This window comes from Mesocricetus auratus, unplaced genomic scaffold (assembly GCF_017639785.1).
Source record: "Mesocricetus auratus isolate SY011 unplaced genomic scaffold, BCM_Maur_2.0 Super-Scaffold_100009, whole genome shotgun sequence".
NCBI classification, from domain to species: domain Eukaryota; kingdom Metazoa; phylum Chordata; class Mammalia; order Rodentia; family Cricetidae; genus Mesocricetus; species Mesocricetus auratus.
In genome coordinates, this window is record NW_024429193.1 from 73,117,093 (window position 1) to 73,135,543 (window position 18,451).

An 18,451-nucleotide genomic window follows, 5' to 3' on the forward strand; every position below is an offset into this window, starting at 1 on the left:
TATCACAAAACAAGGTTTGGAGCAAGATGGCTCAGTGACTAAAGGTGCTTGCCACCAAGCTTGAATACGAGTTCTGGAACTATGCGTTGGAAGGAAGCCACAGCTCCTACAAGTTGTCCCTAGACCTCTTCATGTGCTGTGACATGTGTATGCCCTCACATACATACCTATACATGCACATAAAAGTAAATGTAGAGACATTTAAGGACAAGTAAACAAACAAATATAAAATCACAGTGGAGAACTTTACAACCAAGTTAGAAGTGCTCACATGAAAATTTACTTATGTTTGTTATCAAATAGCTCACTTGGTTTGAGTAATAAAAATATCACTCTGTAAGAACAAAGTGGCGTACTGCAAGAAATGAGTAAATGAATTTTAATCAATACATAAATACATGGAAAAATAAGTAGCTTGATTAATTGCTATCCAATGTGTGTTTAAGGGAGGGCATGCTCTCAAGGTAAAGAATACTGACAATCATTTACTCTCAGGAGCAAAAGTCTACTAACTGCCTGGAAGCATCACACACTTAGATAAGGAGTGGCCTTAGGAACATTACCTCCCAGACACACTGAGTGTTCCTCAAAATGAAAACAGCTGTATTGCTAGCTTATGTATATATATATATATATATATATATATAATACAAGAGAAGCGATATATGCATACTTGCTTATAGCAGCAACAGTAAATCTCTACAACTACTTTTGTCACTGAAGGACAGAATTTGGTCATCCATCGCTGTTGTTGGGCATTGGTCTATCTCTACATTTTGGAAGCTGTGGATTATTGTACTATATGATTATGTTTTATTTTATTTTTCCAGTCTCTCACTGATGAGCACTTGGTTGCTTGGACTCTGATACAGTGTAAACACCCATATGTGTGCTTGTCTATATGTATACAAGTTAATTTTGAGGTCCACGACAATTCTTTGAAGCCCTACCTCTTGCAAGGCCCTCTGGGTACATTGTGATTATAGGCTGAGTTGTAATTTTCTGTGTGTTTGGGAAAATAGCCTTTGTTAGGAGCTGAGGGCAAAACTGAAACATAGGCATTACCATGGGTCTTGTAAAATATCTTAGGCTGAAATTCCTGTAGAAATAATCACTTCCAAAAGATGTTTTTTTTATCTATATCAGGACAGAAAAGAAAGAAATGCTCAGATACATATTTAGAGACATTTTAGCTTCAGGGCTTGCCAGATGGAACATGTAACTCATGGCAGAAGAGAAGCTTGCTAAAATAGAAGACCAAAAAAAAAAAAAAAAAAAAAAAAGAAAGAAAGAAAGAAAAATCTGTAGTGAGAAAGAGAATGAGGGGGAAGTTCAGGATGAACAGAAACTAGGTTTTAATAGGCACCATATTATGTGAGAACTGTAACTCCAGATTAACTTCTTAAGAATATCAGAAGAATCTAATGATCCAGCAACAATAGCACCAGTGTACCTTTTCACAGGGTCTCAGAGCAAGACGACTTTCTCATTGCTTACATCATCTCATAATGATTGTATAGTATATTCTAATATATTCTTCAAATGCTTGCATGAATTTTAGAACTGACAGAAAACTGAACTGGTTAAAAATCATATTCTTCTTCTGTAGCAAATTGGAAACCAGACTATGCTGGTATCTACTGCCCCTCTTGTTTCCAAATGGTTTGGGGAACGTGGCTAACACACTGTAATTGCTTCTCCTTTGCTTTGTAGGTTATGGATCTCAAAGGCCAAATGATCTACATTGTTGAATCCAATGCCATCTTGTTCCTGGGATCACCCTGTGTGGACAGATTGGAAGATTTCACAGGACGAGGGCTCTATCTGTCTGACATCCCAATCCATAATGCCCTGAGGGATGTTGTCTTAATAGGGGAACAGGCAAGGGCTCAAGATGGCCTCAAGAAGAGGCTTGGCAAGCTGAAGGCCACCCTGGAGCATGCCCACCAAGCCCTGGAGGAAGAGAAGAAGAAGACAGTGGACCTTCTGTGCTCTATCTTTCCCAGTGAGGTTGCTCAGCAGCTGTGGCAAGGACAAATTGTGCAAGCCAAGAAGTTCAGTAATGTCACCATGCTCTTCTCAGATATTGTAGGGTTCACTGCCATCTGCTCTCAGTGCTCACCCCTACAGGTCATCACCATGCTAAATGCTCTGTACACCCGCTTTGACCAGCAGTGTGGAGAACTGGATGTCTACAAGGTAGGGGAAGTAGGACAAAGACGGTTTAGCTGGTAGAAGTCACCTTGGAAAGGCACAGTGCCTAGCACCTGAGTGAACCTCAATGCTGATGAATAGTTTTCTGCATTTGGGTATATATCTGTGGGTCAGGTATTGTACATTAATTAGATGGGTGTTCTCCAGCCAGAAATAGTTCAGTAAGAACTAATTGTTCCGGAGATGTTTGCCACATTGTCTTCTAAAAATGAGCATCGAGTGGAGAGAGATTAGGTTGAATGGATGGTTCTCATGGTGAAAAGCTAGGTATTAGCCATCCATGGACCAGCCACTTAACTATGGAAACTGAGTTAAACAAGAGCTAATTACATGTATGACTCAGTGAGGGAAACTTTAGCCTTTGTATCTTTAAAAATAAAGCAACAAAAGGTTTATACAAATTGTCCTAAAATAGGTTAATTCAATGCACAGCTTGCTTGATACTTTTCATAGGCAGTGAGCAAATCAAAATCAGCTACTTAAGATGTTTAGTGCATCTTCATTAAAGGCAGATACACTCAAAGGGCCCCACATGCAGATTCTGCCCTCTACTCTTCTTGCTTTTCTTTTTTTTAATTTATTTATTTATTATGAATACAACATTTTGCCTCCATGTATGTCTGCAGGCCAGAAGAGGGCACCCGATTGAATTGTAGATGGTTGTGAGCCATCATGTGGTTGCTGGGAATTGAACTCAGGACCTCTGGAAGAGCAGACAGTGCTCTTAACCTCTGAGCCATCTCTCCAGCCCCTCTTCTTGCTTTTCTTAATGGAGAAAGTGATTTCACAATTCTAAAGCAGCCAAAGCAATAGCCCTGCCCAGCACTCATATCCATGAATAATGTCCCATATCCTTTGTGAACAGAACTGTCATGAATATTTTGTAGATGCTATGTGTTTTGGCTCAGGTTCTGGGATTATTCAAGAGGTGTCAGGGACCACTTAAGTGTCTCTCTAGATATGGGGACCCAAGAACACTATTATATTCTGGATGCCAAATATGTCATTTCTTGAAATATTATAAAAGGGGAGAAAAATGAAATTTCAGGTTCTGCCTGTTTTGTTTGATGAAAAGGTTTTAGTGGTTTGAATTCTTTTGCCTCGCTTTAGACAGTGGCAGTAAGAATGAAACATTCTTCTGTGTGACTCAAGTCATCTGTTTAGCTTGTCTCAGTGGTTGGTAACTCCAGAGTTCAGCCTGACACAAAAGAAATACACTACTGGGAGGAAGCAAATATTGTTTATGGGAATACATAGACCCCGCCTTGTTTCTGAGGAGATGCTAGCAGCATCTTGTGAAATTCCTTACGGGAAATCTCCCAGGGAGTTGTGATTTTCTTGGGGGAGGGTGGAGAAGAGGACCTTGTATAATTACAGATAAGATAATTGGCATTGGTTCAGTTACATTTCATGGCCTCTTGTGGAATTCACTGTTGATTTCTAGCTAAGTTCTCCATGGAGAATGGCTCCCTCACTCAGAACTGAGAGAAGCACATCCTTTTTCCTCCACAGACTGCTGTGAGCACTGCAAAAGTACTTGTCACCCCCTGCTTTTAGTTGCAAGGGTTCTACCAAGGATTTCTGAGTTATATCCCCTCCAAGAAAAGGACAGGCTTCCACAAAGTTCCTTGACTGACTGGATTCAGAGGAGCCAGACAGCACACCACTAGTCACTGCTCCCCCAGTCCTCATTTTTCTCTTTCCTCATCTCTGATTCTACTTGGAAATGGCTGAAAACAGATTATGAAGGGTCTGTTTTTTAAAACAGTTGTAAGAGTTTCATGCATTATATTTTGACCATATTCATTTCCCTCTCTGAACCCCTCCTACCTGTCTACCTACTCAACTTCATGTTCTCTTAGTTAAAACCCGCCAAGTCTAGTTGGTGTTGGCCAACTACCCCTGGAAATGGGGCCTGCCATGGAGTGTGCTTAATATACCAGGTGTCAAGTAATTAAACAAAACTGACTCTTCCCCTCCCAGCAGTAATCAAATGCCAAAACCTCCTTCTCGACTGGGGCTGAAACTCCATTCCTACCCGCTTCCACCATGATGGGATTTTGTGTTGACAATTTTCACAGGACTTATGCATGCTGTTGCAATCACTGTGAGTTCATATGTGCATCTGCTCTGCTGTGTGTGTAAAACAGTTTCTTTGAAGTCATCTTCTACCTCTGTTTTAACAATGTTTCTGTCCCCTCTGAAAAGTTGATCCCAAACCTTGAGGGGAGGGATGTGATACAGACATTGCATTTTGGGTCAAGCATTCCCAAATTTGTTGTTCTCTACGTATTGACCAGTTGTGAGTCTCAATGTTAGTTTCCATCTATTGCAAGAAGAAGATTCTCTGTCGATTACAGAGATGTACTGATTGGCGGGCGTAGTCACACATCATTACAAATCATTTTGATGCTACATCCATTTAACAGTATAACAGTAGGTTTTCACATATAGCTCACGACCTCTCTAGTCACCAGCTTCTGGTTTCCTTTACCTTATCAAATACAGGTTACATCTTATGGAATGAGCTTTAAATAAAATTTCTTAACGTGATTGGCTACTGCCTTAACATTCATGCCATCGGTGGCTATATCTTGCCAGGCATGTCATTAATGTAGCTCATAGTGTTCACAGTTGGGTTAGATTATTACTTTTCTTCTCAAATAACCCTCTTCTCAGACAACCCTCTAGCACTAGCACTATGAAAGTGAGTCATTATGGTTGAAGTTTCCAGTTGACTATCAATTAAATTGTTCTTTTTTTATGCCCCAAATATGCAATGTCTTCAGCAATAAGAGCTTACTGCCAAGTTCTGGAGAGTAATCCACAGCATTGGCAATAGATTGTATTTTTAAGGGTGTTGTAATTTTAAAAAGTGGTGCACAAGAGAAAAATACAACACAACAGAGCTTAGGTGGATGGGGTTTTTATTGGGGGAAAATGAATGGGAAAATATGGGAAGGGAGATGGGAGACTGGCCTCTGGAGACAGGAGCAGCAGAAGAGAGAGACAGACAGACAAGACAGAGAGACAGAGACAGAGAAAGAAGGAGAGACAGAGAGACAGGCAGAGAAGAAGAGCAAGAGAGCGAGAAAAAGATGGGAGGTAGACAGGACCATTTTAAAAGGGAACATAGTGAATGTGCACAGGTGGTTCTCTTATTGACTACAGCAGAAGGCATGCATATCCTGTCAGAACCTCAAGGAAAGGCCAGTATAGATGCCTGAATGCTAACAAAATGGTCTATGGGACCTCCATTAGCCAACAACACAAAAAGTGGTAATTCATTCCTGATACTGGCTTTTATGTATAAAATCGTCATTGCATGAACTGTAAGTTAAAATGACTCTAAAGAATAGTCAACTGCTTTTGTTACAGGAGATAATTATGTGATTTCATTTTCTTTTTGCAGTTCAGTCTTTTAAGTATTATTTCCCTGTTCCTATATTATCTCAGCATAATATTGTTTATTATCCAATATTTGCTTTCTTGAGTGGACAATAAATACTGTTGTCCCAGGCTGAGATAAGGTCACACGTGGGAAGTAGAGGAGAAATTACAAATGTCCACTTTCTATCTGATGTGTTGGATACCTAACTATTCTAGTAGGCACAAAATGTGATGACAGCAGAGGGAATAGGCACCTGAAAGTACAAGTGGGGAGTAATACTCCTCCTAACTGTTGTGTTGGGACGCGATGATAGGGTTTGCATTAGGAAGAGCGTTCCTCTTGAACACCCATAAGGAGCAAGTATTGCTCCCTGTTTCTGAGTGAGGAAAAGCAAGGTATTGTTGCCTGTTCATGCATTACTGGGTGTAAGTGATACAAATAATGCAACGGACATACTAGTGTCTTTACATTCTAGTATAGTAGAGAAGAAGGGATAACTATATATACAATTTCGGTTGATGGATTTTTTTTGGAAGAAACAGAGCTGATTAAGAAGTAGAAGAACTGAAGATGGTAAAAGATCATAGCTCTGCACAAGGTTTAAAACAGATGTTTCTAATAAGGTAATGTTTTAAGAACATTAATGATAAACAGGTATCTGCTGCTTGTTCTAGGTAAATGAAGAATAAGAGAGACTGTGCTTAGTATAGTTGAGTGACAATGGAACTTCAGTGACTGGAGAAAGAGGAACAATGAGAAGATAGATAGAGTCACACTTCAGCAAAAACTAGTTCAGAACAACTCTGGAGGTGTCCAAGTACAGTAGCTCTTCCATTGATAATGGAAATTATTTGAAGTAGTTCATGCTTGTCCCTCCTTCCCTTTGCTCTCTTCTTACTTTTGTAATTTATAATGGACTGTGTAGGTAAGAATAACAGAACGTAAGGGCAGGAAAAGTCCAACCACTGGGAATAGAAGAATTATATATGTATTTAAAACAATTAATATTTAGCTCTCTGTAGCTACTCACAGACAGAAAAGTTGCTTATGGAAAGGACAATGATAATGCTAAGCATAGTTCAAATTTAAACAACAGCTTGTTTTCCAATAGCTTTGCAAGCATGGTTGTTTTTATTTCCCATCTTGAAAACTTGGTTTTTAATCCATCCTTTGTAGTTGATATACATGAGTGCCCTTAATAATTGCTGAAATTCCCAAAAATCCTTTAGAAAAGCTCTTTCTCTTTTGTTTTTATGGCTACTGGTGTCTCAGTTTTACATTATACTTTTTTATTGTGTTCATATGACATTGTTGGTGGAGGGTAATTTCATGCAAAATGTAGTTTTATGATAGAAATTGATCTCACTATCAAAATTTACTAGAAATTCAAATTATGAGCTGAAGAAATGCCTCAGCCATTGAGCACTCTTCCTGTTCTTCTAGAGGACATGAGTTTATTTCTGAGCATCTACAAAGAAAATCTCACAACTGCACGTACCTCCAGCTCCAGGGAATCCAATGCCCTCTTCTGGCATCTGTAGGCAACCAATCACACATGGCTTACATACACACACACACACACACACACACACACACACACTGTAACGAATAAAAATGAAATCTAAAAAGATCTAATGAGCAAATCCATTTGCTATATAAAAGTCAATTTATATAGTTTCTACTGTTGCCTTTTTTTTTTTTAGGAAACTGCACGTGTGCTTAGTAGCAAGTCTACAATAGAGACCATCTGATAGTGCCTTCACAGACCATGAAGTCTTTCAGTTCACTCTTCTCTGGGCAGGGGTTAGCACCTTGTGCATTTTATGAAATGAAAAGTTACTTCTGACACTGTCCCACTTGTCCACAGGGCCAGAACACTCAAGTTTCTGCTGTATGATTCTGCTGTGCTGGCACCTTCCAAGCGCTTATTTGTAATTGACAAATTATATTATATCCAGGTGGAGACCATTGGGGATGCATACTGTGTGGCGGGAGGATTGCACAGAGAGAGTGACACCCATGCTGTCCAGATAGCACTGATGGCCCTGAAGATGATGGAGCTCTCTAATGAGGTCATGTCTCCCCACGGAGAACCCATCAAGGTAAGACAATAACAAGTTGCACACTAGTTTGTTGTCAGAAAACCTGGTGCGTTGACCAGGGTTTAGTTTTAAAGAGGAAAGTCTTCTCTAATTTGTTTAGGTAGGGGAAAAATCACCACAGGCTGTTACATAGTCTTACAAGATAATTGAGATGAGTGAAAATGACATTTGCAAGTTGGTTTGTCAAAATCATCTCCTAAAGACCCATAGCAAACCAGTGCTTTACCTATGGTTAGGAATCAGATTCCATACCTACAACACTGCAACTTTGGCAGAAGACTATCCTTGCAGAAAGATGCTTCTTGTACTGGTAGCTAAAAGACGAACTGACACCTGCTAGAAACTGAACCAGCAGTACAGAAATTCTTACATCACTATCGTTTCACGATATGAGACTGGTAAATGGGCTCTCTACTAAGCATGTCCTAGATAATCACAAAGCTCCCACAGCAGTACTCACAGCTAGAAATACAAGGAACACTGTCTCCGTGGCAGGATGACTTTCTACAGCCCAATGCATATGTGTAGCATCCATCCAGCTTTATCCATCTAGATAGTACCAGGCAATTTAGAAAATGAAGTATTTGTTTTTCAGCAATAGCAGAGGATATCCCCTTAGAAAATGAGCTATGGAATGGCTGATCTAACTCTATAGAGGTTCACTGAGGTGCGCAGATTTTGAATGGTTAACTTCAGTGTCTGATATGTTTTTATTTGCATGTTCTTTATAATAAAGTTTTAATAAAAATATAAAACTGAAAGAATATCGACTGTGGAACCAACAGTATTCTCTAGGCATGTGACAATGTAAGAATTCTAGATGAGACATATCCAGCATAATGTACTGTTCCAAAAAGAAAATAAGAGCAAAATGTCAGGTGCTGATTATTAAAACCTGAGTGGAGTTGTCTTATAGTAAATTTACCACTCAATCTTAAAAGAACACTCCCCTACTGATGACTTTTCAGTAATGAGCCCCCAAAATAATACAGAATTCTATCTACTCAACTTTCGGTGTCCAATTTCAACAAAGAAGAAAAATATAAAAAATAAAGCTATAGTAAAGACAAGTTTAACCTTGGCCTTGTGTAACCTTAAAAGAAGCCATATGTCTAAGCCTTGATAACATCTTCCAATTCATCTGTCAGCTCACTCATATATTGCTGTATCAGACACTTCCCAACATGAACTAGTATAAATCCCCAGCCATTTGTTGTACACTGATTTTGTACTACCTGCGTTTGAATAAGGTAGAGCAAGGCTGCCAAGTTTTGGGAGCAAAATACCTGGGTCTTTCACTAAGAATAACCAGGTAGATGGGGGTGTATGGAAAAGTTAGGGTAGTATTGAATGAACAAGACGATCCATTCCAATACAGCAGCTTTACCCACCTGCTGGGTAGGGTGATAGAAAGTCTGGTACCAACTGCTATTGTCTTCTCACACACTATACGCTCCAGCATGATGGGCTAAGAGTAATTATACATATTACCATGGAGGCCAACATCCCAGTGAACGACTGGTAGGTGGTGCATGACCTTTTATTATGTAACCTTACACGGCACATGGAGGCATTTCCACCTATTCCATTATTTGGAGCACTCACTTGTCTGCTCAGGGGAGGGAACACAGACTCAAATCTGAAGCACGTGGGTATGGGATACCTTGCAGCTGTATTTTAAAATCTTCACAGCAGCTCACATTAGGATTTAGCTTCTATACTTGCATTTTTAGGAAATAAATGTTCTTTTTTCTAATATTTTGATAAGAGAGTTCATAACATCACAATAAATATTAAAAATATCTAGACTATTAGCAATAAGGCCAAGATTGCCACATAAATTATTTTTATATGTCAGATCCATATCAAGTGATTAACAGCAGGGTTTTCATTAGTTGTCTCAATGTAGTTTTTCTTATATTTGAGACTAGGAGAATTATTTTTAGGTCCCCTTAAAGATAATTACCTGACCAAAGGAATCAAGATCAGGCTGCTGAAACCCACAGAGGCAGCTGACCTAAACAAGGGGAACACATGGACCCCAGACTGATGACTGAGGGGCCAGCATGGGACTGATCCAGACACCCTCCCACTGAACTTGAGCGACAGAGAGGAGGCCTTGGCAATCTGTGGGACCTTGGAGAGTGGAGCAGTATTTATTCCTGGCATATAGAGGGACTCTGGAAACCCATACTACGTGGAGGGATGCTCTCTCAGCCTGGACACATGGGGAAGAACCTAGGCCCTTCCTGGGATGATGTGACAGACTCTGAAAATCCCTCATAGAGGCCCTTGCCCTCCCTGGGGATCAGAGGGGGGATGGAGTGGGAGTGAGGGATTGGGAGGATTGAGGGAGTGGGGAAAGAGGGGAGGGAGAGGGAACTGAAAGTGACGTGTAAAAAATATGAAAAAAAGATAATTACCTGTGTAATAACAGGTCAGCCTTAGTGACCTGTGAAGTGAGACATTAAATAGGTCTCTTATTAGACAATTCATCTTCAGTCCTGTGTATTTAGAGTCTCATAGTGAGCAATACAGGGTTGAGTGTGGAGTGCTTTTAGCAGACAGGGCAATGTAAATGTGTGTGAAGTACTGCACACTGTGATTCAGACATTGCCTCATTTAATCTGGGGGACATCTGAAGACTGGCCAAGTTCCTTGGGAGTCTGGAGTGAAGTCTTGGATTCATCTGGCTTCATCATGAAAAAGTAAAAGCTGTTTCCCTGGTGGTTTTCTGTTTTGTTTTCTCGTTTGTTGGTTTTTCTTCCTAGCTCTGCTATTCCCTAGTTTAGTCACATGTGCGTATCAGTCATGAACTCACTTCTCCTTACTGCTTTCCTCACTCGTTCTCATCCATTCAGGCCTGGGAAACTGGGAGTGCACGATGGGTAGAGAACTCAGGGTTGGACTTCACAGTGAAAGTCAGTAAGTGGAAGGAAAGAGGGGAAACCCACCTCAGGCACTCTCCTTGCCTAGCTGCCCTGGAGATGAAACGGGCAACACCAAAGCCATCCTCCAGTTGGGGGCTTCTTCACTTTAAAGCGACCTTCAAGCGTTACTGAGAGATGACATTCTCGTTTTCTTTAGTTATTTTGCTGTCTTTTCCCAATGGAAAGATTTCTTCAGGCATGTTGTTCATCTTACGTTATGGATGAGCTCTTGTTCTTGAATTTGGGGTAAATGCGAGATTGAGAACTGGAGAAGGGAGAAAGGGAGAGCTGTGTGGAAGGAACGTGTGAGGCCTCGGCCATGTCTGTGAGGAGAATGCACTTATATATTACTTATGAAATAAAAAATAGAATATTATGGTAAACTTATCTCTTAAAAAGTCCAAACATCAATAGGCATAGGGAAACTGGAGTGAGAGTGTGCCCAAGAGAACACAAACTCCTTAATATATTAAGGCTGCGTGTATGGCCGACTTAACATTGTGCAATTGTTAGGTGTGTAAATCCATACTCTCCTAAAGATGAAAAACCCTAGGTACCGCACACAGCTAAGATTCTGACTTTCAGAATCATCCATGGCTGTGTTTTAGAGATGAAGAAATAAGCAGAGGGAAACAAAGGCACAGAAAGCAGATCTTCAGGAGGCTGCTCTCTGAAGAAAAACTTGAGCCGGCAAGGTGGCTCAGCAGATATGTGAAGACTCTGTGCAACCTTCCTTGGTGAGGGCTGTCCTCACAGTCAGTGGTGGGAGGAGAGAACCCCCCCTACAGAGCTGCCCCAGGACCTCGCAAATTTCTGTGCTATCTCCCATCCCCACTGTTTTCCTTTTTTGAGGCAGGATTTCTTTGTGCAACTCTGGATGTCCTGGCACTCAATATGTAGATCAGACATGTCTCAAACCACAGAGATTCTGCCTCTGCCTCTGTCGTGTTAGAATTAAAGGTATGAGCCACCACACCTGAATAATAAATAAATTTTAAAAATTAAAAACACACAGAGTCCTTTAATTAAAGCAATACTTCAGATAACTGAGTCTTTGGCCTTTTAAAAAAAGACATATAGCTAATTAAACTTTTCAAATGACCAGCTAGATATAGAATCTAAATATAATGAGCATAATAAGATGTCCTTGCAATCTGATAACATGCTTTCTGTAGCAGCCACTTAAGAATGTGGGCATCCTCTCACTTCATCGAGGAACTGGATCTTTTAGAGTAGCCCATTTAATAGTATTTCATCCCAATTCCAACATTTGGAGGTGGATGCAAGAGAACCAAATATTCAAGACTACCCATGGCTATATAGCCACTTCAAGGACAACCTGGACTTGGGCTCAAAATAAAGAGAAGATATTTCATCCAAAGGCTCATCTGATCGTTCATAATTTCTAAGTTCTGTCAGACTATGTCTTCTATTTAGATATTGCCTAAGTTTCATGTTGAGGTTCCTGAGCAGGCTAGACTGTATAAATTGTAACTATATGAGCTAGGTCCCAGACACTCTGCAATTTTCTCTATCCTCTATCATTTCCACTTCAATTTTACAAATCTTTCTCCTTAGTTGATAGTCATTTAAAGAAAGGACTAGTGTTTGGCTTAATTTACAGTAAAGCAAAATGTTTTGTTTTAGATCCTGTACCTTTTTATTTTGAGATTGGAGTCTGACTGTCTTGCCCAAGCTGACCTCAAGCTCCAGAGTTCAGCAGACCATCCTGCTTTTGCCTGAGTATCTGGAGCTACAGGTGGTCCTTCTCTGTTGCTGTTTCCAGAATTTCCTGCTAGAGTCTAGAAAGGAAGTCTTTCTCTCATTTGAAGGGCAGATCAGCTTTGTGAGAGCAGCTCCCAGGTTCTTTGTTATTCTTCTGCAGTGACCCTGAGAGACCTGAGAACAGGTGTATTCCAGATGTTAAAGATGGGTGAAATAAAAAACCAAACACCCAATGGAGCAGACTTACCCGGTGTGAACACTGGTAATGTCTCTCTGCATGAACATTAGAGGGTGGCTCACTGGAAGAGAGGAGTATGTTACAGTGGTTAGAAACATCTGGACGAGACACTCAAACAATACTGACAAGTCGGAAGTGACTTTGCAGTGACTGGAACACTCTTATTTTGCTTTCAGATGAGAATTGGACTGCATTCTGGGTCAGTTTTTGCTGGAGTTGTTGGAGTAAAAATGCCCCGCTACTGCCTGTTTGGAAACAATGTCACTTTGGCTAACAAATTTGAATCCTGCAGTGTTCCACGGAAAATCAACGTCAGCCCCACAACATACAGGTACTAATTACATTAAGAACCTAAAGTTCATGGTTTTTACTTTCATACAGTTGTCATTTTTATCTGTCCTCCATGCCTGTTGTACTTGCATTGAAAATCTTACAGGCAAATGAAGTGAAATAAGTTTTAGAATTCTTACTTCAACATGCTTTAGGGCTTTCACTATCCTTAGGAGATACTGGTGGCATTCTTAACAAACATCTTCTTCCACAATTTTTCCATTTAAAATGTGAATTAATTTTCTCCATATGTCATTGGGCATTCTGACATCAACTGGTGTCCTGCAGTACTGTTCCAACAGTAGATACCCAGAGTTAATATAAATTACAGCATTTTATAGGGGTCCGTGCTCAACAAAACTGATTAATATCAGATACCAGCCACACTCCAGGAGTGTTTGGGCTATACCACTTTTGGCTAACTAACTACAGAAATGAGAGCTTCCTTGACTCTGTCAAGTTAGTCTTCTAGAATGTCAGAGTCAGGAAAGTGTTGCCTGAACCAGGACTGGCCAAATGAAGAAGCACATAGGGTAAGACCTGACTGGGTCCAAATGCTGGCTTCCTTTGTTTGACCTCAGCAGTCTAGGCGTATTACTGGCTCTTGCCACACGAGTGGAGTCATAGTCAAAGGTTATTGAGGGAGGATGAACTGCCCCATGGACTTGGCTAATAAAATGCCATTTTCAATCCCCTGCCCTAGCCCTCTCCTAACCTAGAAGATATTTCTGGACCCGTGGCCGCACTCTGAGTCATCTAATTAACACAAACTAGGTGGGACCCAAAGTTTTCATAAAAAATAATAAATAGCAGTAACTGTAATTCAGGATGTTTCCAAGGGTTTGAGGGTCCCAACAACCAAGGACAAGGGGTAACTCTCCTGCTTCAATACCATAGGGACAAAAGGGGGTTCAGCAGAGGAAACTGTCAGGACATTAAACAATTCCAGTTTGTGTTCTTGAAGACCTGTAGCAAATGGTGACATTTTAACACAGGGACAAGTGTCACATAGGATCAAGAGGAGCTCTTAGTGTGAGCGGTGGCACAGGCCTGAAATTCCAGCTATTTGGGAGGCTGAGGCAGGATGAAATCAAGTTCAATGACAGTTTGAACAACAGTGAGTTCAAGGCTAGCCTGGGAAACTCATGAGACTCTGTGTCAAAATGAAAACTTACAGGAGGGCTCTGGAGAGATAGCTCAGCAGTTGGGGGCAGTTGTTGCTCTTGCAGAGGACTCAGATTCAGCACCCATATCCCACAAGGTAGCTCGTTACCTTTTCTTCCTACAGTTCCAGGTGATCCAGCACATTCTTCTGGCCCCAAGGGCAACCAGGCACATACACAATGTACTATACATGTAGACAAAACGCTAGTACACATAAATATCATAAAAAAGATGAGAGACCAAGCTCAGTAGTGAAGGGCTGATCTAGCTAGAATGAGGCTGTAGGTTCAGCCCCAATACATCCAGTTGGCAACTTGAGCCTGTGACTTTCTGTGTTGTGGTATCACTAATCCTTATGTAACCTGAAGATAAACAGCCATTCTATGCCCACAGACTTTTACTATTCTATAAATTTTGTCCTATCAAAAAAAAAGCCCTTTATTGGAAACCCCAACATAACAGAAAGCATCCCAGATCTCTAAAGATCACAAGAATATTGTATAATTTAACCTTTCGAAAACATAAAACCTTCCATATGGCCAAGTCAGTCTCTTGCTGTTCTCTTATATTTTTGTCCCTTTATACAAATAGACACCAAACAGTGAGTAGAGTTCCAACATGTGCAGCTGAAGCTCATTCGTGGGCTGGAGATGAGCTTACCTAGCATGCTTGATTCCCCGGGGGTGAAATCTCCACAACTGCATAAACCAAGAGTGGTTGTATTTGCCTCTAACCCCAGTGTTCAGAAGATGGTGTCAGGAGGTTCAGAAGTACAAGGCCATCCTCAGGTACATAGTGGCTGGAAGCCAACCTGGGCTACATGAAGCACTGTCTCCAACAAGCCCCTCTCACCAAAGAGCCCATTTGAGTCCTACCTTCATGGAATTAATTTTAATAATGCACTAATATCTCAAGAAGTAATCTTCATATCACCTTTATCACTTTGATTTTCCCCACAACTTCTTGCCCATGCTTTCTTCTCAGCTGCGTTCGTATAGTTAATGAATGAATGGACAATAATTCATTGTTTTTAGCCAAGGAAGCCCTTTTCTTCCTTTTTTCATTGTTTGTGTGTTTGTTTGTTTTTCAAGACAGGGCTTCTTTGTGCAACAGTCCTTCAACTCACTTTGTAGACCAAACTGGGCTTGAACTCACTGGGATCTGCCTACCTTTGCTTCCCAAGTGCTGGGCTTACCACTGCCCAACAGGAAACCCTTTTCAATCACACTAAAATGATATATGTTTGCTATTATTAAACTTTAAGTAATTTTATTTCTATGAATTTCATTACTACATAAATTCCCAATGTTGTAAAATTAATTTTCCTTTTAATATGAGTCAAATGTATGCATAAGTAGAATTTTCTATGATTTTAATTATTTGTAGCATTTTTTTTGTGTGTGTGAGGGACTGTTTTTTGCCTTATGGAAATCCTTTTATTAATCATATCTAATATGACTACTGTAGCAGTATTTATTATTTCTGTTGTCTTCTTGTCCTGAATGGCCAAATGTTTCTGTCTGCATCAAGTTTTCATTTTATTTTAATTTTTTTCAGATTACTCAAAGACTGTCCTGGTTTTGTGTTTACCCCAAGATCAAGAGAGGAACTTCCACCAAACTTCCCTAGTGACATGCCTGGCATCTGCCATTTCCTGGATGCTTATCATCATCAAGGACCTAATTCTAAGCCGTGGTTCCAGCAGAAAGATGTGGAAGATGGAAACGCCAACTTCTTAGGCAAAGCATCAGGAATAGACTAGTGACCCACATGCTTATGTGTTTGACTCCTTTGAGGACTTGCAGAACCTCAGAAATGACTTTAGGATTACAGAAGATGAAAAGCAGTGTTAAAATTTCTGGGACTAAAATTCCTCGGCTCCTCTGCCTCCCACTTAACCTGACATAAAAAAAGGTTTCATTTTAGCGCTTCAACCTTCTTCTATTTAAGAAACAAACAAACCTCAAAAGCGACTTTTTGGGGACATAGTTTTGTTCTAGAATAATCACTACCTGCACTCAAAATCCAGCACATTGTACATATCCCAGGCAACTGTAGTCAAGTTCAACTGTATAAAGCAACGGATTCACCTACAGCCTGTGCCCAGTGCAACACTGTGGTTATTCAAGTGTGTTTGTAATAGTGTTGCCTTTAAAATCTCTAGAAATCACAGTGTTTAATTCTGTAAGATCTTCTGGACTTTCAACTCTGGGCTCATTAGATTTCCTCATTTAGCTGCAGCATATGTAACACCATAGGCCTGCATCTTCTTTTCGTTTACATCTTTCTGTGTGTATATATTTCCTTTATTTCTTTAACTTTTTCTTTTTTCTTTTTTAGAAAATAAGCAATTAGACATTAGATAAAATGTGGTATAAAATAGTACTGCAATTATCAAAGAATATTTTCATGTTTCACATTAAAAATATCCTCTGTAGCACAATATATCATAAAACAAATACATTTTTGTTTTGATTCTATATGTGATAAAGCCTGTTTTACTCAATAATTAAAATTGCTTCTTATTAATCCATGTAAGACATACTAATAGCAAAATTTTCTGAATAAAAAGACTTACAGCCTGAGTTAAAATATAATAAAAATCCTAATTTAATTAAGGCAACATGACATGTGATTCAAGTTTGCATGCAGAGAGCCTGCAGTAGGGGACAGCGGTAAAGTGTTCTCACACATGTGTGTCCAGATGATCCTCTACTGCCATGTTGAGCCATGAAATCCAAGGGGAATAGTTTTAGCTCACAATAGAAAGTGAGACTTATTTTTATCTCTTTTGATAGTTTATGTATTTCTGCTGACCATTTTATTGTATGTGTATGCATTAAGAATCAAGTTTTGGATTATTTGGTGTACATTTGTGAGGTTTTATTCTGCTTAATATATATTAATAGCATTTTCTAAAGAAACCACTAATACCAGTGTAGAAAACCTTACTGTGGTTTCATTGTGAGGATTTCTAAACACTTCTTTCTGGAGTTTGAACTAATTTCCTTTTCCCCCTTTTCCTCCCTTTTCCTCTCCTCTCATTGTGCATGTCTATGTGATTCTGGGGATTGAACATTGGGCTTGTACAAGCTAGGCAAGGGCTCTGTTATTTAGTGACTGTCACCACAGAGCTTAGATTTTTTTCCCCGTGATGTCAGTTTTCCTCTCTCCCCAAATAAGTCCCCATGTTCAATTTGTTTAAAAGGATATGATTTTTTGTTTGTTTTTTCGAGTCAGGGTTTCTCTGTATTGTTTTGGAACCTGTCCTGGAACTTGCTCTGTAGACCAGGCTGGCCTCGAACTCACAGAGCTCTGCCTTCTGCCTCCCGAGTGCTGGGATTAAAGGTGTGTGCCACCACCGCCTGGCAAGGATATGATTTTAAAGCAAGATCAACTTTAAAGCAAGAGAAAGATGCACAGTCAAGTTTTTGAATCAGCATTAACAGAACTATAGGCATTCTTACTCTTTATGCATGGGTTTGAAAAGAAAATCAGTTTAAAATTCCATTACTACCTCCTCTCGTCTCCAGGCATTGGGAGTAGTAGTCATCCCTTGCCTAGCTCTAATTTTCCACTGGTACGACTAAAACACTCCAGTGGCTTTCTTAAAAGGCTGGTAGTGTCTCATTAAACACTCGCTTTCTCTCTCTGGAACTAAAATTCATTACAAGGAAAATAATAGGAATTGCAGGCAATGAGAAGCATCAAGCCGGGCATCATTGCCATCACCTGTGTATTTAGGAAGTTGCTATGTTAGTAATAATCTGACTCAGAAGCTTGCACATTAGTTAGAAATCTACACTGTCTTCTATGGGTGAAGATATAGCTCAGGGGCAGGGCAACCGCGTAGCATGTATGTGGTCCTGAGTTCCAGCCCAAGCAGTAGGAAGAAACTACATGTATCTCTCATGTGTATATGATATATGATCACTCTCACCTGTGTACACCTGGAGTAGATGGAGGGACTGTACAAAATCCAACTAAAAGAAGTATGGAAGCTCCACATATGATTCCTGTAACTTTTCTATTACTTTGGAATTTTATCTAAATAAAAATACTATCAAAAAGGATTTTCCTAGAGCAAGATCAACTTTGTTACAGGCTGTGTTATAGGCTCCCCAGACCTGCTTGTGAGGGTCCATTAACTACACCAAAAGAAAAGAAAGGCCATTTCCTTCTGCCCTTGCAACAGTGTTAGAACCATGAGACAAGAAACATGCTGAACCTTAAAGGGTATGGATGATGGATGATGTGTGTTTTCCAGAGACAGTTTCAGGAAATGTATGGACGACAATGAATATTCATGTGCACAGGTGACTGCATGAACAGTTGCTTGTATCTTAGTGGAAAACAT

At 40.0% G+C, this 18,451-nt stretch overlaps 1 protein-coding gene across 2 annotated transcripts in view; it reads left to right on the forward strand.

Moving 5' to 3' along the window:
- Gucy1a1 (guanylate cyclase 1 soluble subunit alpha 1) overlaps positions 1–18,167 on the forward strand; it is a 54,410-nt gene extending 36,243 nt beyond the window's left edge. For both annotated transcript variants that reach the window (XM_040752602.1, XM_040752603.1), the window contains exons 6-9: positions 1,714–2,199; positions 7,564–7,707; positions 12,777–12,931; positions 15,652–18,167. In XM_040752602.1, coding sequence (XP_040608536.1) covers positions 1,714–2,199; positions 7,564–7,707; positions 12,777–12,931; positions 15,652–15,856 — 990 coding nt within the window. In that variant the 3' untranslated portion in view covers positions 15,857–18,167. The remainder of the gene's footprint in view (positions 1–1,713; positions 2,200–7,563; positions 7,708–12,776; positions 12,932–15,651) is intronic.
- The last annotated feature ends 284 nt before the right edge of the window (positions 18,168–18,451 follow it).